Genomic DNA, 25,085 nt, shown 5'->3' with positions numbered 1-25,085 from the left:
AAATACTTTTCACTGTGAATAATAATAATGGCATTTATTGAACACTTACTATGCAGCAGACACTCTTCCCTATGTTTTACATTATTGCCTCATAACTTCACAGCCATACTTCTTACTTCCCTCTTTGGTACACTGTCGTCTTCCCCACACTATTTTTCGTAGGTCCTGATTATTCCATATTTCATAGGATCGTGATTACAGATGAAGAAACTGATATGCAGACACCAGTAAAGTAACTGGTAAGGATTAATTAGCTAGAAAGTGTTGACACCAGGATATAATAACGTGGGCAGTTTGGCTCTAGAATCTATGTATGTAACCACTGAATTGAAAACTACTTCTGCTGGACCCCTTGGTCACCTCTGGTTGGTGACCAAGTTCATCCAACACTCTCCTCATCCACACCCCTTGTGGGGTAGGGGGACCATTCAATACGGCGATCTCACTAGCTGTACCAATGTACACCTTTTTCCTGACTACACATATAAGCATTACAATAAAGTGCTTCCTGGTATACTCTTAAAATTGTCAAAAAGAATTAAAGTTTTCCCAAGCACCAATTATAAGCAATGTCTTAGCATAATAGAATTTGATTATTAATTTTTTAAAATCTCTTGTTAGGATAACAAGGAATAAGAGTAAAAATCAAACGTATTTGAAAATAGAACCATTTATAATAGTTTTCTTTAATGGGGCCTAAATGGTAGAAAGCAATGTATTTAAGTCCGGGGTGGATAGATGCACATGAAGAGCACCAGTATCTGTCCTGTGTAGAGGTGGTGGTTGACACTCTGGGAGTCAGTACCTGTGAAATGTGGAACGTGGAAAGAGAACAACGTTCCACAAAAGGAACTGTGCAGAAGTGTGGCCCACGTGGAGGGGAAGAAGAGGCTTCTTCAAAAGAGACTGGGAAGAAATTTTCAGAAATGTAGAAGGAATACAAGGGAGCCACGAGGACAGGAAGGAGGTGGTCCACAGTGGAAAACAGGTCATTATAAAGAGAAGGGTTGAAAAGTGACCACTGGACTTTCCAGTTGAGACTCACTAGTGGCCATAATAAGAGCAGTGCCTGTGGGATGACAGAACAGAAGCCACATATGGTGGCTGGAGGAGTAAATGTAGAGGTGAGGAAGTAGAAACTAGAACCAAGGTGATTCTTCAGAAAAGATGGCTGTGAACACAAGCCCAGAAAGGTCTAGAGCCCACTAGGAAGGCAACATGTCCTGAGGTGGCTGGGTGCTTCTTTAGTTTTGCAGGGTCAGAGCAGAGAGCCAATACTGAAAGAGTAGCTGAAGGGAAGGAGAGAAGAGGGGGTGATGGCAGAGCTAGAGTCCAGAGGAGGTGGGAGAGGAGCAGACCCAGGCACAAGCAGAGGGCTAGCAAGGATGGGCGAATTATTATCACCACACCTCAGAGAAGGGGTAGTGGGGTACCACCTGTGATGGAGACTGTGAAGTCAGGACACCCCTTCCTGAGTTAGAAGGGCAGGCTGTTGGAAAAGAGGTCAGAATTTTAGAAATACCATGCTTCTGAAAATCTCACTTTAGTTGTGTGTCTCTGCTTTGACTACCAGCTCACTTTGTGCACATTGTCACCATTTTATTGTGTGCCTCTTGAGATGCCTGCTTGGATTTTGGAAAGCTGTATGAGAAACCATGAATTTCAGGACAGTTGTTTGGATGACTGGCTTATGTTTTTTTTGGAAACTTAATGGGACCTCAGCTGTTTAAAAGTCTCCAGCTCAAGAAGGTGCTTGGGACTTTGTTCTTCCATTTTCTGTGGCTCATTACTGCTTGAGTAATGTCTGCTTGCTCACCCAACTGGCTCCAGCTTTCAGGAGTAAGGGCCAAAGCTTTTCAATCCAGAGTGCTATCTAGGGTGGTCAGAGATCCTCATGGCCCAATGGAGACACCATGCACCATTATTACAAATCCCGTGTATGTTCAAACTGTTTTGCATGGCAGAGTGACAACACTGACTGGTGTAGGCTGGGCTGCGTAGGATTGCCCTTGCGTGATATCAGTCTGCATTTTGTGAAGCTAAGCATCAGTGTCAGCCCTTGGCCGTGACTCTCTTGGATGAGGGAAGACCAAAGAGGAGCCAAATCACTTGCTGGGACAGGCTGAGCTCTCTTTCCTTTCCTTTCCAACCCCAGCTCAGCCCCCTCACCCTGCCTCTTTAGCCCTCACATCTTGACCTCCTGCGTTAAAATCATAAGAAGAATGAGGAGAGAAGGGCTGTGTACACACAGAAAATGGTTCGAGAGGAGGCAAAGCATCGAATAGCATCGTACAGCTTACAGTTAACCTCACTTCTATTATCTCACATGGTTTTCTTTATAGATACGGAAACAGTACCAGAGATCTGAACTGATTTACCTGTAGAACCACAGTATTAATACCTATCAGAACTGAAACTTGATTCCAGATCTTCTGGCCCCAGACCAATTGCTCTTTATACAAAAGGCTAAGACATCAGCCAGTACTCATACTATTAAAATATTAGAAGTGTTTTTTCCTTTTAAATATACCATGGTTACATTGCTAGACTTGTAATTATGGACTTTTCAAAGAAGAGTGCTGAATAAACACTGAGGACTAACATTATTACTATTATTATTACCACTAAAATCATTGGTTACATAGGAAATTTATTCAATTCAATAAGTGCCTGGTATCTTTGGTAAATAAAATATTGTCCACACCTTCAGAAAGTGGAGAAAGCAATTATGCAGACATAGAGATGAAATGTCAGCGATGGATTTTGTAATGGATATATCCCTAAGATAAAGAAATAGTATAACAGTCATTCTTGAACTTGAGCATATATCTGAATCACCTAGATGGCTTGTAAAAAGATTGCTGACTCCACCCTCAGACTTTCTGGGTGGGGCTCAGGGATGCGAGTTCCTAACCAAGCTCCTAGATGGTGTTGATGCTGCAGGTCAGACACCGTACTTTGAAGGCTTGAACTCCTTCCATCTGGGAACATCAGACAAGACATTGTAGAAGTGATACAGATGCAAAGATTGAAGGATTAAAAAAGTTTGCCTTGTTAAATGGGTGGAATGGCATTCCAGATAGATGGAATAGTGTACATAAAGGTATGGACAGGTAACAGTCGATAGGGGATCCACAAGAAATTTGGTATTAGCACAATCAAAAGAGAACTGGAAAATGGCAAGAGATGAGTCTGAGCTCATGGAGGGTTTCACGTGCTGCACTAAATCCCATGGTCTTTGTCCTATAGGCTGTACAGAGCCACTGGAGGACTCAAAAGAGCAAAGCATCTTAGTCAAATCTCTTCATTTTGGAAAGCTGATTAACTCTAGTACAAACATGGAAGCGTAGAAGAGATTCTTACTCATGACCTAAATATGAAAGAATGCCTTTGAGCATCTATAATATTATGTCCAGCAATCAACCAAATGTGGATACATCTTGGTATTTTAGTCAAAGAGTTAATGATTCACTGTGTGCCATGCATATATACAAATCAAAGAAATCATCCTTTCCTACAGGCACTTAAGGGAGCCCACACTTACACAGGAAACAACAGAACTTGAGGCAAGGCAGGTTGGTCAGCGCTAAACCCACCAGCCAGGGTTTCAGGGAGAAGGCAGAACACAGCTGGCCTAGCAGAACCGTGGCATTTGCCCGGCCCGGGGAAGGCACTGCAGCCAAGGAGGACCCAGAGCCAAGGAACAGAAGGGAAACTAAACTCTGAATGCACAGGAACAGCACAGAAACAGAGGCAGCTGGTCAGCCTTTGTCAGGGGCTTCTCTTGAGACATGATGGAGGAGTGGAAAGGAAGCTTGGATCAAAAGGCTGTTTCTACAGGGAATAATCTCTGGAAGATTTTTAGAGAAAGAATAGAGCAACATAGAGATAGGAAATACAATGCTTCTCAGCCATCTGCAAACCTGCTCTCCTTTTTTATCATTCAGTAATCTCCCTATTATTCCCCTAGCTGGAGTCAAGGGAACAGAATATAAAAGGTTGGGGACAAGAGATGGGGAAGATGTATTGGCCTTTGGTTCTGATTGGGCCAAAAAGCTGGTAGTTGCTGCCCAGGGAGCTGGCCGTTGTCCTGAGAATGAGGTGGTTTGGCGATCTGACAGCTCCTTATAAAAGGCCATCTGTCCCATGCACCGGGACGAAGTCCGGGGAAGCCTTCCCTTCGCAGATGGTAGCACGATGCAGTCTTGCAAGGGAGACTTCCTGGGTCATTTACCTATTCCTGAATTTGTGAATATCAAAATGTTTTTGCAAGTTGCTGTTTGAGTTGTGTTTCTTCTGCAGCAATTCACGTCACAACTATCGTTACACCATTCCCTTAAACTTTATATTCTATCTAGAGAACAGTGTTTGGACTTACTGAAACAAACCCACAGATTGATTTATTCTTGGGTCTTTATAAAGAATGCTGGATTTATTCGCAGTATATAGACTGGAGTCATTGCTGAATTTGACATTCCGTAGAACCTTACAATTATCCAAACTTTGATTTTCTGGCCAACATATCATCCTTTTTTTAGACTGCTGTACTTTTGATTTCCATTAGCAGGAGAAGCCACATGGCTTTTTCTACAGGTCATTATTCCCAAAGAATTAAGATGTATGCCTTCACAAAAGTGACCAGGGATGGAGACAAAGCTGCCATGTGGGATGTAGGGTGAGGCAGTGGGTGGGGCTCAGAGAGGCTAGTCCCTGCCCAGGGCTCTGTTCCTATACCAACCAGGCAGCCTGTGCTGTTCAAATTTAAACCCTCACATTAAAAGCCACTGCACATTGTGGACCTTTGAGGTCACATAGGATTAGTTGAAAGTAAAACTAATACATCAGAGATTCCGACATGCCTGACTTGAGGGTGGGAGGTGGCAGTTAAGATGCATGTGGCTAGAAATGCAGATACATTTAATCAAATGAGAGACTTTATTGAACTTATCATTAACTATATTTAAGCACTATCAATCCTAAGTTTTCTGTTTCTAAACTTATACCTCGGAATAAAAACAAAATGAAACAAAAAAAACACAAAAAAATAAAGGAAAGAGGATGAGACTTCACCAAAGGGTGCTTTCATGGGGCACACGGCAGCCAGAACAAAAGGCCCAATTTTAATTGGATTATAAACTGTGTAATTATTTAACCTCTACCAGCTGGTTTCAAGAAGCTACCAGATTCCTTAGAGGGCTTGTACTTGGCCAGAAATATAAGGTCCCTTATTAGTAACAAGAAAAATGCTTTCTGTACCTTAACTACTCCCAACCTCCAAAGAACACAATGTGAAAGGAAAATATCCTTGAATTTCATGTTTAGTTGAAGAGGCAGTCTTCCCTCCTCCTAAGTATGCAAGTATATTTACTAAAGCACCTGCAGTCTCTGAGGAATGCCCAACTTAAACAGGATTATGTTATTGCATCAGACAGGTAAGAGTAATTCCTCTAATTAGTCATTTGAGATTTCATTTTTCACTCAGAATTACTGGAAATTTAATTTGTTTGTGACATGCAATTGGCAGCCTGACAATAGCTACAACTGCACCCCCCTAGTCTCGCTGTCATGATCTGTGTGAAAGCACTGGGGGGTCTTCGTGATACTTTGCTTCATCTATCAACATCAAGCTCACTAAAGTACCTTCTTATTGACAAATGTGTGCTAGTTACACATTCCTCACTGGTAATGCTAGAATAATCCAAATGATTTTTCCATGATCATTTTTCTTTCAGACTGAATGTTTTCCCCTCTATTTCCCCAAATTTTGCAACAGTGAAATAATTCATAATATATTCTCATTTACATAGGTCATTGTTCCTGAATGTACAGGTCACAATATTTTTAGGAAGCTGTATTGTATGTATTAAAGTATCATTGAAGACAGTCCTTTGATTAAAGAAAGAGTGCATGCTATTTATTTTAAGACACCCTCCTCCAAAGAAAGATTGATTGACATCAAACATAGTCCCCATAAATTATAGCTATTGATTTTGCATTTGTTTTAGCTCATCTGATGTTATGTCGCTCATGTTGTCATTTGTTATCCTGACTGCCAGCCCCTGAACCTGCAAGGCGGTCTTGCCATTCAGATGAATCTATACATGGCCATGCTGCTCTCACCTTTTCTAGCATTACCCTGAGATTTCCCATGGAGATTACAGATGCCACACAGCAAAACTGTGGCAAGTGGCAACATTAGGGATATTTGTGTATCCAACTAACATCGGCACAGATACGGCTCCTGGCTGCCTTCTGTGCTTCAAGAAGCTGGGTGCTCCGTCCCTTGGCTTTTCCACATAAATTTGCTCTTAGGATTCAGAATGCAAATATTCCGGCCATCTTGACATTCTCAAGGTCAGAAAAGTCATCTGTCTTCTACAAACAACAGAAGTGATGGGAGATAGAATGTCTGCTGGCTACACCCCACTTGTGTTTTAAAGAAGGGTTCTCCAGCCTGTTTTTAAGCTGCATCTGCTTGGATGCTTATAGGTAGAGCTTGGGATGTTGCCAGATCACCAAGAGGCCCACTTAGGGTAAAATTAGGTCAACTTTCTGGATGTACATGTTGTACTCAAGGACCGCTTCTTGTGTTTTGATTTTTCTGGCCAATTTGAGTGAATACAATGCTCTTGTTCTAAATTGTTATTTTACACCCTTTCTCCTCCGGCTTCCCATCCAGTACTCAGTCACGTCTCTCAAGACCATCCCAGAACTATGCCGAAGATGTGATCCGCAAAGCGAAGACAGAGCAGGTAGGTTTGGCCCCTTGCCTCTCCTCCGTGTCCTGACTTTTACAGCGTGGAGGACTCTGGGAAGCTGCTTCTCTCCCATGGATCGTCCCTGCTCTCTGTGTTCTTTTTTTTTTCTGGCTTCTCCACTCACTGCCCCCATTCCACCCTCAACAAACAGATGTTAGGTCACCCTCCAAAGGCTAACAGGACCGGGAGGCCCTCGCGGGGACTCGGCTGTATACAAATAAATGCAGGCCATCATCTCGACAGCCCCAAACCAGGGTACACACAGCAGTTTGCTGAAAAGCCAAGAAACCATTGGTGACAAAACATAACGATGCAGGCGCCAATGAAAAAATGTTGGATGCATTCACTGCCCATATGGCCAGGACCAGCTTGGGGGATGGTGCTTTGCCAAAGTCTGAAACCCTATGAGGGATGCGACATGATAGAATCTGCAGTAAGGCATACTGTAACAGTTAAGATTAAAGCAAAGCTTTGGAGTTTAATAGTGTAAACGAAACAGAGAATTATGGCATATAGATGAAAACCAGCTGGGTGACCTTTTCTCCTTGCACACGCCCCCACCCCCCGACATTCAGGGTTGTTTTTCCCTCTGTAAATCAAATTACGCCTCTCTCCTTGTCCCTCTGTGATGGGCAAAAATGAAAATAAAAAAGGATATTGATGGGAATGATACCATGGCATTAAACTCTGCAGTGATGTTTTTCTATTTTTCCAAGCCCTTACTCCAAGGCATCACCATTAACCTTCCAAAGCTGGGCCTCCTCTGATAGTAACTGGAATCCTGAGAGTCATGGGTGATGGGAGGCTTAAGAAAATCCTCAAATGATGTGCATGATATTTAAAAACAAATAGATGATCCTTACCTATAGAGCTACTAGAATTCTAGGCTTTTCTAAGCAGAAAGTCTTGTGCAAAACTAATTTACTTTTCTCCTGGACTATTGGTTTACCTTTGACATGTTGCTTAGATGAGACAGGGAAAATAATTACTCTTCTAATAATTCTAAGTTTGTTTATCTGGTGTGTTTTTTTGTGTGAGTGTATCCACTGCTTCAGTATTTCAGCTGGAAACATAGGAGATAGTTTTAAGCTCAGATAAGTGTTTTCATTTGCCTTCAATTAAAAAAATTTTTTTTTTGTTTTCAAACACACTCAAGTTTCCATCAGGCTGAATAGAGGCTTAAGGCTTTAAGGATATGTTTCCTTGAAAGGCGTTACTGGGCTCCAAGGTGAACCTCTGACTGTGATCAGTGACTCAGGCAGACCAGACTGGAGGGACCGTCAATCTCAGTGCCAGAAGACCTGTGTTCAAGTTAGCATTCAGGCATTTATCATCTCTACAGCCTTGAGCCTGTGACTAATTATCTACGCTGTAAATAAGAAACTTTTTCTATCAATGTTACCAGGCTATTAGGATCAAAATTAGGTGATATATACGGGATTCCCTTTTTTCTTTAATTGGGGGTGAGGAGTAAGAACAGCAAAAAGCCACTTCAGTAACAGTACTAGCTAGACACAGTTGTGAGCCCTTTACTTACATGAACTCCATGTACTTACTCTAAAGTGCCTGGGAGCCAAGTGCTGTGAGGATATTTATATTATACAAATGAACAGACTGAGGGGCAGAGCAGAGAAGTTAAAGGTCTCACCCAGAGCCACACAGCAGTTGAGTCACAGAGCTGGGATTCAAACCACAGATGTCTGCCTCTAAGAATCTGTTCCCTTATCCATTACGTATACTATCTCTGAGCCAGCTGGACTTGGGGGAGTTAATTTAATTTTAGGGTATTATCCTTCTACACTTTTAAAAATCAGCATTTTTCCCTCATTGCTTAAGTGGTGAATTTCTTTTCTCTGTTAAATAGCTATTCTTGCTTACCACAGTAAGTGAATTAACCAAAGCTTTTTTAAACGTAATTTTCCTTGGGGCTGGTTCATCTCATTTTCTTCATGTCGTGTGACTTCTAGGCACTTCCATAATAGGTGATGTTAGACATTTCTTCTCTGGTTGAGAAGGAGGCTAGTTGCAAAGTTGGAAGCTTTTAAACTTTACCCAGAGCTAAGCCCCAGTGCTCAAGGTAATCAGCAGTAATTAGACTGGACAGGAAATTGATGTCTGAAGGCAAGACTCAGGCCTCTTAATGGAATCACACATACACCCTCAGTGTGATGCTCCATTTGGAGGCTAGTAAACCACATTCTAATAGAGTGAGAGTGATCCTAGAAAAAAAACACATGGAAAGATCCATCTCTCCACAGCATCACGTATCTGTCGGTTCCTTTGAAAGAAATCTCAACATAGTAGTTTTCACAGCCAGTTTCTAAAAGAATGTAGGCATTCTCAGTTAGTTCCATTTGCATCCAGAGGTAGAAATACCACGTCCTCACAACCCTCCAGTCTTTCTTGTGTCGGCCACCTATGCTCTGAGAGGGCTTACAAACCTCCGTCTTTATGGTGATCTTTTCAAACAGATGGCAGCTGGAGGCACATTGGCTTCTGAGAATAGTCCACGTCTTCTTTTAGATGGGGCACCCCCTGGGGAAACTTCCACCCAAGCTGCCTGTCACTTTGATTCCTATTGACATCTATATTTTCCCCAGACGGGAATAATATTTTAAAGTGTTATCCATCAATTATGCTACTATGACTGGGTTTCAAATTTTTATGAGAAGTTTTGAAAACAAGTGCGAAGGTGCTGGAGATATCACAAGAAGATGGGAGGGAAGTGAAGAACTAGGAGTTGAGAGGCTGAGAATAAATTTTGTCTGTGCTTGGAGGTGCATAGGTGCTATTGAGATTTCTGAGTTGTTTTCTTAGGTGCTCCATGTACCAGGCATTATGCCAGGTTCTCTGAAAACAGCACATTTGTCTTCAAAATAATTCTCTGAGGGAGGACCATTATTATACCCAATTTACTGATGAGGAAACTGAGGCTCATAGAGGATAAATAGTTTGCCCAGATTTCAAAGTGCCTTTGAAACAGGTCTGCAGTCTCCTGTGCTCCTCTGGTTGAGTCAACTAAGGACTGATTTTAATCCAAGGAACCATACATGACTAGTACTGGGGGGCAAAGAATAGCAGCAAGGTAATTATATATGAAAATGTTGCACCTGTAAAAGGAAGTTATCTGTGAAACGTTTGCACATATTCTCTGCTTAGTCCTTGCTGCTCACGTAGGGAAAGAGACCAGTGCAAGTCAGTGAGTATTAACTCCTCTGTTCTATGGCTTCTCTAAATGAGGACTAAAATATGTTAGGTTGACGTAAGGTATTCAAATTAAACATATTCAATTTCATTGACTTCAAGTTTTTTTCTAATTAATTGGACATTCAGAAACACATTTGCTTCAATTCACAGTGCTTTAAATGTCTTATGATTCTTTCAAAATATGTATCTGCTAAGCTCACTGTATCATTCTCTTATGAAAGAAGGCAGATAAATATTAACACAACTTTGTATCTGAGAACTTAGAGGTGCTGAGGTTAGGAAACTCTGTGAAGTAACAGTGATAAATGGCCCTCAGTGTGTTTGAGAAGAGATTCTGCAAGATTTTAATACTTAGATAATGTGGAATATCATCTGTATGATAACGAGTAAAGAAAAAAAACATACTTTTAAAACTTGATACCTGGTAAAGTCATTTTGAATGTAGATTTGAAAGCATTGCAAATTTGCTATGTGTTTAGTCCCTCTGCAAATTTTGTGACAAACTCTTGAACCTTTGAAAATATGTGGTTTTCCAAGATATTCAGGGATTTCAGCCAGGACCAAAAATAGTAAATTGGCATGCAATTTATCCTTTTGACACTACTGTGACATAGATAATGATGCTAAATATAAAAACCTCCTATTTTAAAGTTTATGAAGGTTTAATGCTAAAAGCCTGGAAGCAAAGGTTAGTATGGCAGTTTAAATCAGCCTACTGGTAAACCAATCTCACGTGATGGAATATAAAACAGACTAAGGGAAACACATTTTCTAAGATTTCAGAGAAGAAAGTGAACACTCAGCTACAGCAAAGAAGTTAACATTTATGACAGAAACCTCAGTTTATCCAAGCGTGGTAAAAATTTACATACAGCAAAACATCTAGGTGAAAATCTCAGATAAAAATTATAAGCAAAGTTCTATTTCTTTAACAAAATTATAAAGGTAATATAATACATTACAGAAAATGGGAAGAAAAAACTACAAGTAAGCCTGCCACCAAAAAAAAAAAAAACTACAATATTTCTTTCTAGTGTTTTCTTTTTTCCTGAGTTACATTTTTGTGTGGCTATAATCATATTGGAAGGACAATTCCATCTGCTGCTTTTTTCTGTTACTACAGAATGTGCGTGACCGTCCTTGTGAATGAAGCATTGAGCTTACCCATGGAAGTGGAGCTGTCTATCCCCTCTGTCCAGAGGGAGAGACCGTCTCTACCTTCAGTCCACTAACACTTTGCTTATGTTTCTGAGAAAAAGGGTATATATCAGTGTGGGGAGAGATGGGAACAGAAGGCAATAGAAAAGAAAAAATAAAACTCTGGTAGTGTAGGAGATAACAGAAAGGGGCCAGAAGTAACAGAGCTTAACTACATTGCATCTTCGCCCCATCTCTTGAACATTTCTTCTTTTTGCTTAGCCACAGCTATAAGCACCACAGCTCTCTGGTTGCCTCAAATGTTAATAGCACTGTGGAACTAAGGAAGTCAGGAATGAGTATTAGAGGGAGAGAAAACTGATGAGAAGGGATTCACATTGTCCTCTTTTATGTTTTGATTTATTTTTATTGCCTCTAAGAAACAAATGTCCCACCCTCAAAACTGATAGAGAAATCTCTCTGTAGAAATGAGTTCAAGGAAGCCTTCAGTAAGGAAGGATGAGAGATCAGAAGTAGAGATATCAGCATCACTTAGGCAAGGAGGGAAAGAAATGGAACACAGGGACATGGAAAAACTGATACAGAAGCTAAATGCCTTTTAGCTTGTATGGTCTTGCAGTGTGTGACTGTTGTCTCAGAACATCCATCCTGTCATAAGGGAGAAGTGACATCTTCCTCCCCATCTTCCCAATTGGAGGCAAAAGTATGTGTCGACACTGGGGAGATGGCAGGTTGTTACTAGTTTCAGAGATTCATAGCATCTCTGAGAGCAGTCTGCTCCTTGCTGAGAGCATACCGTTTTTCTTGCATCTCCTGGTATTAAATAGGCTCTGTTTTCCCATTAAAAATGAACACTCTTTGTCTACATATCTCCTTTGCCCTGACTTGTCCTTTAAAAAAAGTCACAAAAGAAATTCAAGTAATAGAATCCTAGAACCTCACAGCTAAAGAATCCTCTGAGAGAGTCCAGGGTCACTGTGGAAGCCCAGACCCTTCGATGGCAGTTGATCTCCCAGGCCCCCCTGCCTGTCCGTGCGGTCCAGGACCAGAACCACCGCGATCACCTTCAGCATCACCTGGGCGCTTGTTAGCAATGCAGACTCTCAGGTCTCCCCCCGACTCCTGATTCAGAATCTGTATTATGTCAAGCTCTCTGGTGATTCACTTGTGCGTAGGCAAGTTTGAGAGGCACTGACGTAGCCCACCTTGGTGCTAATCCATGGTCTGGGATGAGGTATCATGTCTCTGCATGCTCAAAACCAGCCAATAGTTCCCCATGGTGGTTCTCAGACTGCACAGTAGGAAGCTCTTACTTGGCCTTCAGGGCCCTAAGTGATCTCCTGGACCAGCGAGCTTCCTCTCAGGACACTCTCCTTACCATCCACCTGCCAGTCACATCAGGAGCCTTCTGGGTCTTTGAGCATACTGTGTTCTTCCACATGACATGTCCTGCCTTTTCTCCTTCACCTTCACACTCACCTCTTTGGGCTCCCTGTACCTGATGCTGTCTGTAGACCACCACTGTCCAGTAGAAATATAATGCAGACCACTTAGGGAATTCACATTTTTTGTAGTAGCCACATTTAAAAACATAAACAAATGAAATTAGTATCTTTTATTTAACGCAGTAAGTCAAAACTATTTCATTTTAACACATACCACCAGCCACATTTTAAGTGCTTCAGAGCCACAAGTGTCTGGGGCTTCTCCCAACTTGCTCTATTAATTCCTAGTTCCATATACTTTTCCTCCCCTTTACATATCTGTGTTTTTAAAATACTGATAATGGGATGTTGGTTTCATATCAGTCTTCTCTAGTAGACTGAATAAAGTCTCTTGTGTAATTCTGTGCATTATGGAATCTCCAGGGCCTGGTTCTGGTGCTAAGTATGTATCTCAGGTATAGGTGGATACCCTATGTCTAGGGTATGGACGGATGCATGAATGTGGGAAGAGGTGAGAAAGGAAGACTGTTTCTTTGGGTTTGTATCATAATTGAGGTATGGGATAGCTGAAAGTTTGCTTCTCACCATTTAGTTTGACACCTTGACACCTCAATTATCTCTTCTTTTATCTACACATCAATATCTTTCTGTGGGGTCATTACCCTCATCACACAAACACGGTCTCTTGTCTTAAAACAAAACAAGCAATGCTCCTCTAGCGGTGCCTGCCCAGTTTCTGTGCTCCTCCCCACCCCACCCATTTCCAGCCAGCCTGCTTTCAAAAGTTGAGGCGCCTCCTCATCCAGTCCTCTACCTCCCATGCACTCTAAGTATCTCCAGTAGGACCTCCCCCTCTCCAGGGAAGGGAAGGTCCCAACTTCCACACAGCTGTCAAATCCATTGACACTGATACCCCTCCTCTTTCATGGCCTGTCAGCACCCCTGGGGACCATTGGCCACTCCTTTCTGGAAACCTTCTCCTCCCTTGTCTTTGTGATACCACCGTCCGTTAATTTTTCTACTAATGCTTGACATCACCCTTAGTCTCCTTTGCAACTCCTTCACCTCCTTCCCTCCCTGGCCTTGATATCCATGTGGGACTTAGGCATTCAGTGGAACCTTCCCTCCTCTTAATCTCTAAGTCTCTCTGGGTTGAGAATTTGTCACCATCACGGCTTCAGATGCCACCCACAGGCGGCTGCTACCTGCCTCAGCACACTGGCCTCCTAGTCAGCTGCCCAATTGAGAGCTACCCCGGGTGTCTCATGGAATTCCAAAGAGGAATTCCTGAATCCCCCTCTCCAGCGTGTTCTTCCTCAGACAGCCCCCTCAGTAAATGGCGTTCAGTCCCTAAGCACGGACCCAGCGGCTGGAGCCCGAAAGCTCCCTGTCCCTCACGCCCCGCATCAGCCAGGCACCAGTCTCCTGTGCGCACAGTCTATTCCATCCGTCCACTTTCATCCTTCTCAACAGCCTCCAGGGAGGCTGGGCCACCTCTACCTTTCATCTGGGGGGCCGATGGCCTTAAACTAATTCCACTTCTTTCTTCACCACCTATCCTTGCCCACCTCATGTTTCCCACAGAGTAGACAGAAGGATATTTTTAAATGTAAAGCAGATTATTTCACTTCTCTGTGACATCCCCCCAAGGGATATTCCCATTTCAGTTCAATATAAACCAAACTCTTTGTGTAACCATTAGACCCCCAGATGAGGGTTGGGGCCATGACACACTCCCCTAATTGCATCTCTGATAGCTCTTGCCCTGGCCCCTTTGCTCTGGATGCAAGAGCTCGGGAACCTGCCAGAATCTCTCCTGCTGTAGGCACTGACACTGTGCCTCCTACCCAGATATCCCCCAAACTATTTTTTGTGAAGATCCCCCAAGATCTTCACAAAATTGGCTTCTCATTCCTCAGGTCTTGGTTAAATGTCACCTCCACGATCAGCCTTCTCAGCTGCTTTCTATTCCAATACCTTGCTTGTTTCCTTCGAAGTACTTTGCATTTTATAATTGTCTACTCTCCTGTATACTTATTTGACTGCCTGCTTCCCCCACGAGGGCAGAGGTTACATCTATTTCATTCACCTACAAACATGCCCACAGAACCATATGCAAACATTTGTTGAGTACATGGAACCCTGTAAGAGTATTTTCACATTCTGCCAATTACTTCAACACTTCTGAACAAGCTTTATTATTAAATTCCTGTATCTCTTGCTGACATTATAAATTGCCCCCTTTAACTAGGTGATTGAATTGACAACTGAAAAACAAATTCTCAATGACAATATGGTTCTAAATTTAGGCTAATGCCACTGAAGATAAACAAAGTAGGGAAAATTCTTACACTCACCTGTTTCTAACAAAAGTTGTTATTAAAAACTATCCTCCTAACTTTACTGCCACCCCAAAGCTTCATCATTAAGTAAGTGGTTACCAAAATGTAGGCAGAGAGCATAGTTTGGCATTAGGTTAAAATGAATCTGAAATGAGTATAATTAGGTTTTGTCACTGGTTTCTGGGACTGCATGGCCAAATAGAGAAAATGTGAATTGCATGTTTAGGGAATCATTTTAGTTTTGATAAGACGACCCTGTGGTGTTATAGAAAGAAAGCTGGCATCCAGGAACTTTAGTCCTGGCTGCACAGTCAGCGTGCTATGTAATTCTCTACCTAACACTTAAAATTCTCTGAGTTTGCATTTATTTTCAACTTGGAATACATAAGAACTGCTCATTATCCCCCAGAGTTGTTGTAGAAACCTGTAAAGGAATCAGATGCTTGCTTTGTACTCAGGAACATAAAAAGCTTTACACAAATACATCGTGTTAGCAATTTTCAAGTGTTTCATGGAGGACATTTAGGAAAATTCCAGTTTAGAAATGACATTTTGAGGAATTCTTCAAATGCACATAAGTCTTTCTTTCATTGCCTCTGTTAGTGTCTGTGAAGTGTGCACTGACCTGCATGGAAAGACAGAGGCAGAGGGGATCTGCCAGGAGTTTATTCTGGGAGGAGCCTCCAGCTGCACATGGCCTTTGTTCAGAGCACCTGCCCCTTTCTCTCTGCAGCGTGGCACCGGGTACACTGGTCCAGGTCCAGGCCGCTGAGAGGAGGGGCAGCTGCAGGCCAGCAATAGCATTCCTCCCATCTCTCCTCCCCTTGGGACCCCAAACTGTGCCCCTCTCCAACAGGGACCAGCTTTCACAGGCTTGCCACTTTGCTGCTCCGTGGCAAACAGAGTTCATTTAACTTTTATTCAAAAAAACATCAAGGGAACAAACACTCTTGTACTCTAAAGACATAACCCCCTTTTCTTTCTCTTCTTGGTGTCTAAAGCTCCATCTCTAATATGGATACATAAACCCCAGATTTAGAAATACTATAAACAGCCATTTCTGGAACCATCAGTTGGAAATGGGGAGTTCAGGGTAGAGGTACCCCTCCTCCAGTAGCCTCTTCTCTCTTTTCTAAGGAGCAGTAACTTGGCGTTCTCTGTCCTTGACAGTGGGTCGGCACTGTTAAAACATCGCCACCTTCAGTTAAAACTGGTTAAGTGTGTTTCTGCTCATTGCAGAAACCACACTGACCTTGCTAGGAACACTGCATTCGAGCATGCTCTCCTCTGCTTTGGTGCTTCCCTACTTGACCAGGCTTCTCACTATCCCTGGAATGTGTATCTCGCTCTACAGCTCAACACAGAGAGGAAGAGACAGAAGGGAAACCTGCTCAATGGGCCTGGAGCGAATACAAGACTTCATGTACTAGAGAGGTTTTTGCTAATGTCAGAGTGAGGGTCAGCATATTTTTTGGATGACAGAATAACTCTGAAAACATGTGCTTTCTTCAGACCCACTGACTGCTATTCAATGTGAACTGTAATTTTGAAACCCAGAGGTTTAAAGTTGTCAAAATATTGAGTCTGATTTCATGATAGAACATGTCCTCTTTGGTGAAGAAGTGTCTTTTCTATCCAGGGTCGTAAGGGCTTGAGTATTTCTGTGAGTTTTCACAGAACAAAGAAATGGGTGCAGAGAGGGCACATGAGGAGGTCTTGGCAATACCGGGCAGGGCCAGGAATAATGAAACCCGAATCTGACACTTGCAACAGCTGTTTGTTATCAGTAGGCATGTAAAGGCGGGAAGGTTAGAACCAAATTACTGAATCTTTTCCAATAGTATTTTAACATCTTAATGTGAATAAATCACTGGTTGATGTTTTTATCATTAGAAAATCCTACGTACTTCTCCTTCAGCCTCACAGTGCACTCAATAAAGAGTCTGCAAGTATCATCGAATGGGATGACCAAACAAGTCTGTAGGGACGTTCCAGAAACCATCTGCCTCGTGCCTGTTTGTTCTTCATGATGGCCTGACACAGTTCTCCAAATCCAGGGTTAATTCAGCCCTTTCTTGGATGAGGTTACAGCTTATCCTCCAAGGATGGAACAGAAGATCACCCCGCAAGTAGCCCTCACTCAGACCCCATACTCTTCTTCCTGTTGTCATAGATGGTGTGAGTCACCTGCCCCACTCCTTACAGAGCCTAAGGTATTTACAGTATGTGGGACCACTGTAGATCTCGGCTTATGCTGGATTAAGAAAATTTATGAATCTGTCATTGGCCCTCTGTAATCTTTTATAATGTCCCCTGCTAAGTGTTAAAAATGGAAGGAAATTGAATATTAGATAACTTAGAAGGCAAGGCCTTGAAGGTAGCTCAGTTTCCAGTAGCTATAGATGTGGAGTGTATTTCAGGTACATTTTAAGGCAATTGCAACTAAAGCTGACCATTTGGTTTCTTATGGAAAATAGAATTCATTAACCTTTTAACAATAAACAGTAGGGAAACACTATTTTATCCTAAAGACACGCCACTTTTCTTTCTCTTCCTGATGTCTAAAGCTAATTTTCTTTCTAATGAGGACACATAACTCCATATTTAGAAGTAAAATAAAGAGGTATTTGGGGAACCAGCATTGACGTTCAGTCTTGAAAACTGGATCCACCATTGTAATAGCAAACTGTACATTATCTTCCTAAGAAAATACTAATTTATCAGTCCCAGGAGCCAAAGAGTTGTTCTGTGTCAGCAGTCAGCTTAGCCTCATAATTATAAATTTGTGAGGATCTGTTGAAAGACGTGGATCCAGAAGAATTATAGTGTTTCATAGTGAGTCACCCCGAATAAAGTGCCCTGTTATTTGTACACATTCTGTACAGTCATAGAAATGTAGAGTTGGAACAGGTCTAGCAATCATGTCATATAGCCCCTTCATTTTACAAAGAAATCAAAGCTTAGAACTTATTATAGGAAATATATGAAGATATTTCAATATATCTTCTAAATGTTTGACTTACTGTGATAAGACTCATTATTTACTATACTTTGCATATCTGGTCTAGCAATTTCCTTCCTGGCCTCCTTTCTTCCTCATTTCATTTATTTATTAAAAGATTTAGTTATTGAGCCCCAATATCTGTGAGATGCTGTGATGCTGTGCTTGACAGATGACTGGTTTAAACACAAGGAGGTTCATGAGCAATCTTTGCCCTTGAGGAGAGAGAAAGTGAGCCAGCTACATGGGTAAGTCATTGCAACAGAGCTTTATAAATCCCAGCTCTAGGTATGGGCAAGTGCATTTCAGGACACTGAGAAGCAAGGAGCAACAGTTCCCTGGGGTACTCAGAGGAAGTATACCAGTGAGGTCGCTCCAGGGGGGGGGGGTCTTTGAGATAAGCCTGTGTGTGTCTCAGGCAAAAAGGCAGTAAGAGCTTGTTAGGAGAGAGGGAGCTCACCCAAGGGTGGGAACAGTGAGGGAAGAACATGGTATATCCAGAAAGAGTGAGTTTAGCAGTGGAGGTGCAGGAAAAATTGGTGATGTGGAAATGATGGGTGCTGAGATGAGAAGATAAATTAGACAATAAGTACAGGCTTACCTCATTTTGTTGCACTTTGCTTTATTGCACTGCATAGATACTGTTCTTTTTACAAATTGAAGATGAGTGGCAACCCTTTGTAGAGCATGTCTGTCAGCTCCAGTTTTCCAACAGCATTTGCTCACTTCATGTCTCTGTGTCACATTTTGGTAATCCTTGAAGTATTTCAAACTTTTTCAGTATTATTATATTTGTTTTGGTGATCTGTGATCAGTGATCTCTAATGTTACTATTGTAATTATTAGGGGGTACCATGAGCCACACCTTTATAAGATGGTGAACTTTATCTAGAAATGTGTGTGTTCTGACTGTTCCACTGACTGGCTGTTCCCCATCTCTGTCCCTCTCCTTGGACCTCTCTATTCCTTTAAATACAGCAATATTGAAGCTAAGCCAATTAATAACCCTGCAATGGCCTCTTTAAGTGTTTGGGTTAAAGGAAGAGTTGCACATCTCACTTTAAATCAAAATCCAGAAATGATTAAGCCTAGTGAGGAAGGCCTGTGAAAAGCCAAGACAGGCTGAAAGCTAGGCCTCTTGCACCAAACAGTTAGTCAGGTTCTGAAGAAAAAGAATAGTGTTGAAGGAAATGAAAATACTATTCCAGTGAACACACGGATGATAAGAAAGCAAACAGCCTATTACTGATAGGAGAAAGTTTATTGGTCTGGATAGAAGATCAGACCAGCCACAACATTCCTTTAAGCCAAAGCCTAAATCAAAGCAAGACCCTAACTCTCTTCAATTCAGTGAAGGTTGAGAGAGGTGAGGTAGCTGCAGAGGAAACATTTAACTATAGCAGAGGTTGGCTTTGAGGTTTAAGGAAAGAAGCCATCTCCATAACAACATTGCAAAGTGAAGCAGCAAGTACTGATGTAGAAGCTGCAACAGGCATCCAGAAGATCTATGATAATTCAAGAAGGTGGCCACTTACACCAAACAATAGATTTTCAGTGTAGAGGAGATGGCCTTCTATCAGAAGAACACGCTATTCATAGGTACAGAGGAGAAGTCAGTGACTCCCTTCAAAGTTTCAAGGGACAGGCTGACATTCCTGTTAGGGGCTAATAAGTCAATGCTCATTTACTTTGGAAATCCCTAATACCCTTAAGAATTACGCTAAATCTACTCTGTCTTTGCTCTATCAATGGAACAGCAAAGCCTGGGTGATATCATATCTGTTGACAACATGATTTACTAAGTATTTAAAACCTACTGTTAGGATCTACTCAGAAAAAATGATTTCCTTCCAAAATATTACTGCTCGTTGACAATGTACCTGGTCACCCAGCTGTAGTGGAGGTGAATGTTTTCATGCTTGCTGACACAACATCCATTCTGCAGCCCATGATCAAGGAGTCATTTCAAGTTTCAAGTCTTACTATTGAAGAAATACATTTCATAAGGCTGTAATATAACTGTCATAGACAGTGATTCTTCTGATGGATCTAAGAAAAGTAAATTGACAACCTTCTGTAGAGGATTCACCATTCTAGATGCCATTAGAAACATTTGTGATTCATGGAAAGAGGTCAAAATTTCAACATCAACAGGAGTTTTAGAAGAAGTAGGAGCTAAGCCAATTAATAAGCCTGCAATGGCCTCTTTAAATGTTTGGGTTAAAGGAAGAGTTGCACATCTCACTTTAAATCAAAATCCAGAAATGGGGTTCAAAACTTCATTGGAGAGTAACTATAGATGTGGTGGAAACAGCAAGAGAACTAGAATTAGAATTGGAGCCTGAAGCTGTGACTGAATTGTTGCAATCTCATGATAAAATTTTAATGGGTAAGGAGTTGCTTCTTATGTATAAGTAAAGAGAGTGGTTTCTTGAGATGAAATCTATTCCTGGTGAAGATGCTATGAAAAATATTGAAATGACAATAAAGAGTTTAGAATAAACTCAGTTGATAAAGCAGCATCCGGGTTTGAGATGATTGACTCCAATTTTGAAAGAAGTTCTGTGGGTAGAACGCTGTCAAACGGCATCACATGCTATGAGAAATTGTTCATGAAAGGAAAGGTCAGCAATGCAGCAGACTTCATGGTTGTCTTAAGAAGTTCCCACAGCTACACCAGCCTTCAGCAAACCACCACCCTGGTCAGTCAGCAGCCATCAGTGTGGAAGCGAGACTTTCCACCAACAAAAGTGATTCATGATGACTCCCTGGAAGCTCGGATGATGGGTATCATTTTTTAGCAATAAAGTATTTTTTTAATTAAGGTATGTACATTATTTTGTTAGACATAATGCTGTTGTACACTTAATAGACTACATCAGAGTGTAAACATAACTTTTACACACACTAGGAAACCAAACAATTCATTTGATTTCCTTTGTTGTGGTATTGGCCTTATTTCTGTGGCCCAGAACCGAGCCTACAATATCACAGAGGTATCCTTGGAAAGGAACTGTTACATACCATATATGTCCATATATACATGCATAAATAAAGAATTTAGAAACTATCCTGAAAGCCAGGGTTTCCCAAACCTTAGTCATTCAAGTATTATTTCCACAATGTGTGTCACACCCAAAGCCTTCCTCTGTTATTTTTGCTTTACCTGTATACCACTTATTTATTTAACATGTCTTTCTAAAATAACTTACTTGTGAGCACATGTCTTTTTTAAAAGAAACTTGATGTCAGTGTTCTAAGTAGAAAACTTCCGTCACTTGAATTTTCAAGGTCACCATTAGAATGAATGAGTTGAACGTGCACACATTTAATGGGTAAGGAGTCTCTGCTTATGAACATCTCTCAGCCCAAGGGCTGTAGTCTAATCATTCTAAAGGGAGACTGTAAGTTTTGAAGAGGAGTTAAATTTATTGTAGCACCAAGCTGAGACTCCTTTAATTAATCAGGAGGAGGAAAGAGTTGAAGCTCTATAGCCTGCTCACTCTCTAAGTCAGGGAGTACCAAGCATGGTCCTGTGTGCCGTCCTCCATACTGCAGGGAAGTGCGTCCCACAGGAGGCTATGTTTTACACAGTACAAGGCCACCTGAGATTTATGAGCCAAGAAGTGACAAAAGCAGACTTATGCAACTCAGGATGGGTAAGGAAGTCCAAAGAGGTAGGTAAAACTTTGCAGAGGCTTTGGGAGAGTCCCAGTATAATCCCATCAATGTAATAGGATGAAGAACACAGATTTGAGAGGGATTTAGGATCAGGCCACAGCAGGACTTGGTGCCTGAGGGATGAAGGGCTACTTTCAAGGGAAGACAGGTCAGTGATGCATTGGAGATGGATGGCTCGCACCATGGCCTAACTGGTCACGTGATGCAGGCCAGGTTTGCCAGGAACACATGTAGAAGTCAGTGTTTGTGCTGGATGAGGAGGGAAAAGGGAGGAAGCAGACAGGGAAGGAGAGGGGTGAGACCCCTGGATTAGAGCATGCTGCCTGTTATAAATACTTGCACATCCTAACCTCATGTTAAATGCTTGTCAGATAAATGGTGAAGCACGTCTGGTCAGCAGGCAATTGGCAATAACTTGCTGGAGATCAGAGACATTCCAAAGCCCAGCTGGATCGCAAGAGATCATCATGGCCTATAAATCATCCTCAGCCATATTTTCACGTACCTACTGACCATTTTAGAAAATTTGTGACATAATCAGGTAGACAGGTTTAAAGTATATTAGACATGTTTACTTTTGCAAGGTGTTAAAAATGACTCCATTCCACCAAAAAGTCATTAAGAACCTGCTATGTGAGGCAATCTGCTGGGTACTTTGAAGGATTGAGAGAGAAATTGGACACAGACCCTGCTTTCACAGAGCTTGGAAAGATCTAATAAGATAATAGATAAAATCGTTAGGGATTTAAAGTTTGTTAATGTGAAGTATTTATTTGTGGTTTCCAGAAAATACATTTAGCCTCAAAACCTTGTTAGTCTGAACTTGGTTTCCGTGTATTTTAAGAGATTAATTATGCTGCTGGTGTAGGGCAACAGGTTACATGAAATTTCAGTAAACTTACAGAATTGAAAGTAAAAAATCTTGCCACTCATTAACTGCTCTTTTTCTTGTCCCTAAAATATCCATTGGTCCAGCTTAGGAGAAATAAACTGAGTTATGTGTTCTGTATAGACCTTAATATTACCCTTCTTCTAAGACGGGTATATGATATGGCAATAAATTGGAGCATTCTCATAGAAACCTGTTAGATGCTCCATTTTTCATGCGTGGGGTTTTCTTTCCTGGTAGCAAAGACAGACTAGAAAGCACAGATTTTACTCCCAGCCTTAAAAAGGAGTCATACATTGGAATAAGAGGAAGGACAAGCCTAACGTTGATACCCCTTTCTCAGTTTCCAGACCCCTCTGAGAAGAGAAGTGTTTTTGTAAGACTCAGACAGAATTCATTCCCACAGTGTTCTTAATGGCTCCTGTCAGAACAAAACAGCTGGGAAACATATGGTATCCATTTCCCTGTATCACTTGGAAAAAATTTCACATGTAAATAAAGCCAACATAAAAGAGTAGCCCTTTGAACCCACGACCTTATACGATACATAAATATATTGGTACAATGCATTCGTTGTATTGACCCACTAGGTTATGTGGTTTCAAAATTTTTTATTATATCCTGAGATGCACATTTTCAAGAAGTTGCAAAGAAATCAAGATAATTGGCAAAATATTAACAAATACCCTACCTGATAATAAGTATGTATCTCAGAAATGTCAAGGAATATATTTTCTCCACTGTATTTGAAGATTTTCAGAAAAATTAATGGATAAAATTAAAGACATATTTATGTATTATAAACTCTATGTCCACTATCTCTCTGCTGTTTTAAATAAGTAGCCATATGTTCTTGAAGGGAAGAGAAAGCCTTGGCAGAAATTTCTGGCAGACATTAATTTTTCATAGCTTCACATGTTTAGGGAGAAAAGAACATATAATGGATAGATAAACTGTTAAATTTATAATGGACCGACTGGAATTAGTCTTTGCTTTTGCATATTTACATTTCACAAATAACTTTAGAAAATCCAGCTCTTATTGGTGGTTTTTACTCGTCTGAGTTTATTAACAGGACTTTTGTCCCTTGTGATATGAAGCCATAAATCCCTCAGAAGGATGCACTTTGGGCATTTAAAAGGAGATTTAATATGTTGTGCAAAGTGAGATTCAAATAATAGTCGTATTTGTTAATCGCTCTGTGCCAAGTACTGTGCACAACTGAGAACCAAGCCAAGCAAAGAGAAGAGAAGCAGCAACCTAAGAGAATCCACATACCTTCCATCCCTTTTGGAACACTCCCTGTTAATACCTAGTCCTTATATTCCTAACTGGGCAGAATCCAGGCCCCCCTCCACAGCTCCTAGTGTTCTCTTCTTGGATTCTAAAGGCACGGAGGAAGACTATGTCCTGCAGGCTCTCTGAATCCTGTGCCAGATTGTGGTCCATTTTGGGGAAAGAAGCCTCCCACCAACAGCTCCTCAACTTAGTTTCAGAATTCCCTGAACCCTTTTGGAATGTATCTCTAAAGGATGAAGAGTGACCAGAGATCTGAATCTTGGGGACTTTCAGTAACTTGTGTGCTGCTTACCCTGCAGAAATCAGTGGCAGCCAGGGGCTGTCACAAGTTGTAGACCTCGGTACACCTCCACTTCAGGTTCTTCTCTGGCTATGCCCATAGCAAAACACACACACACGCACATGCTTTGGGGTTAAATACTCCCCACCGGCTGTTGTTTCAGAAGAGGAGAGGTCCATGGGCAGTCCCTCATTGGAGGGCATGTCCTGAAACCTCACTCCTTTGATGGGGGATGCTATAAACTAAATGGAAGGGGAGGACAAATCCATAAAGCAGTGGCCTGTGAGTTTCCAAGGGTGCTGGATCATCTGTCCTAGAGTCAAGAGAGCATCCCAGAGAGGAAGCGGTATCCTCACAGCTAAGGACACTGGTCGCTCTGTCATCGTGCATCAGGAGAAGGCATGGTTGCGGCCTCGTGTACAAGGCCAACTGCAAGAGGTGGTGGTTCTTATCCTTCACCGCCAGATGTGTTGCTGTTTCTCTTTGCATGCCACCTCAACCGGACACCTACTCAGATGCAAACCATACCCTCTGGGAGCTCTGTACAGAAATGAGAAAAATAAAAAACCAGTCTGCCTACCTCACCCTCCTTTTGCAAATTCCCTGTGTTTGCTTCCAGCTTTCCCAACAATGGAAGGTGGCCCTGAATCTTACAGAGCATGTTCCATGGTGAAGTGTTAGTATGTGTTAGTATGTTGATGTGCCATATGCCAGAGAGCACCGTGAGAAGCCCCTGAATGAGGGTTCACTGGGGTACTCAGTCTGCAGTGCACAGTAGGGGGTCGAACATGGCTTACCTCCCATAAACCGGTCAGCTCCTGACCTCTTCATTCCTATCTGCTCTTTTCCTAATCTCTCTAACCTGGTAAATCACCCGATGGGTAAGCTTAAGTTTGCCCAACATTAAATAATTTACCCTTCATCTATAAGATTTCTGTAAGCTTTGGGGGTGTACAGGTGGGGTGCATATGTAAGTGCATGTCGGTGTACATCCGTTCTCTCCCTGAATTAGTTTGGAAGTTCAT

At 41.7% G+C, this 25,085-nt stretch overlaps 1 protein-coding gene across 6 annotated transcripts in view; it reads left to right on the top strand.

The window, feature by feature from the left end:
* The window catches only part of SNCAIP (synuclein alpha interacting protein), a 142,499-nt gene that overhangs the window by 80,366 nt on the left and 37,048 nt on the right, over positions 1-25,085 (top strand). For 5 of the 6 annotated variants that reach the window (XM_017663906.3, XM_017663910.3, XM_037005259.2 and 2 more), the window contains exon 3: positions 6,680-6,752. In XM_017663906.3, coding sequence (XP_017519395.2) covers positions 6,680-6,752 — 73 coding nt within the window. Of the gene's footprint in view, positions 1-270; positions 4,102-6,679; positions 6,753-25,085 lie in introns of those variants that run through there. The other variant, XM_073222059.1, reaches the window with a different exon arrangement.

The sequence above is a fragment of the Manis javanica genome, chromosome 14 (assembly GCF_040802235.1).
Source record: "Manis javanica isolate MJ-LG chromosome 14, MJ_LKY, whole genome shotgun sequence".
Classification (NCBI taxonomy): Eukaryota; Metazoa; Chordata; class Mammalia; order Pholidota; family Manidae; genus Manis; species Manis javanica.
The sequence above is the reverse complement of the archived record's forward strand: the minus strand, read 5'-3'. Positions and strand labels throughout refer to the sequence as shown.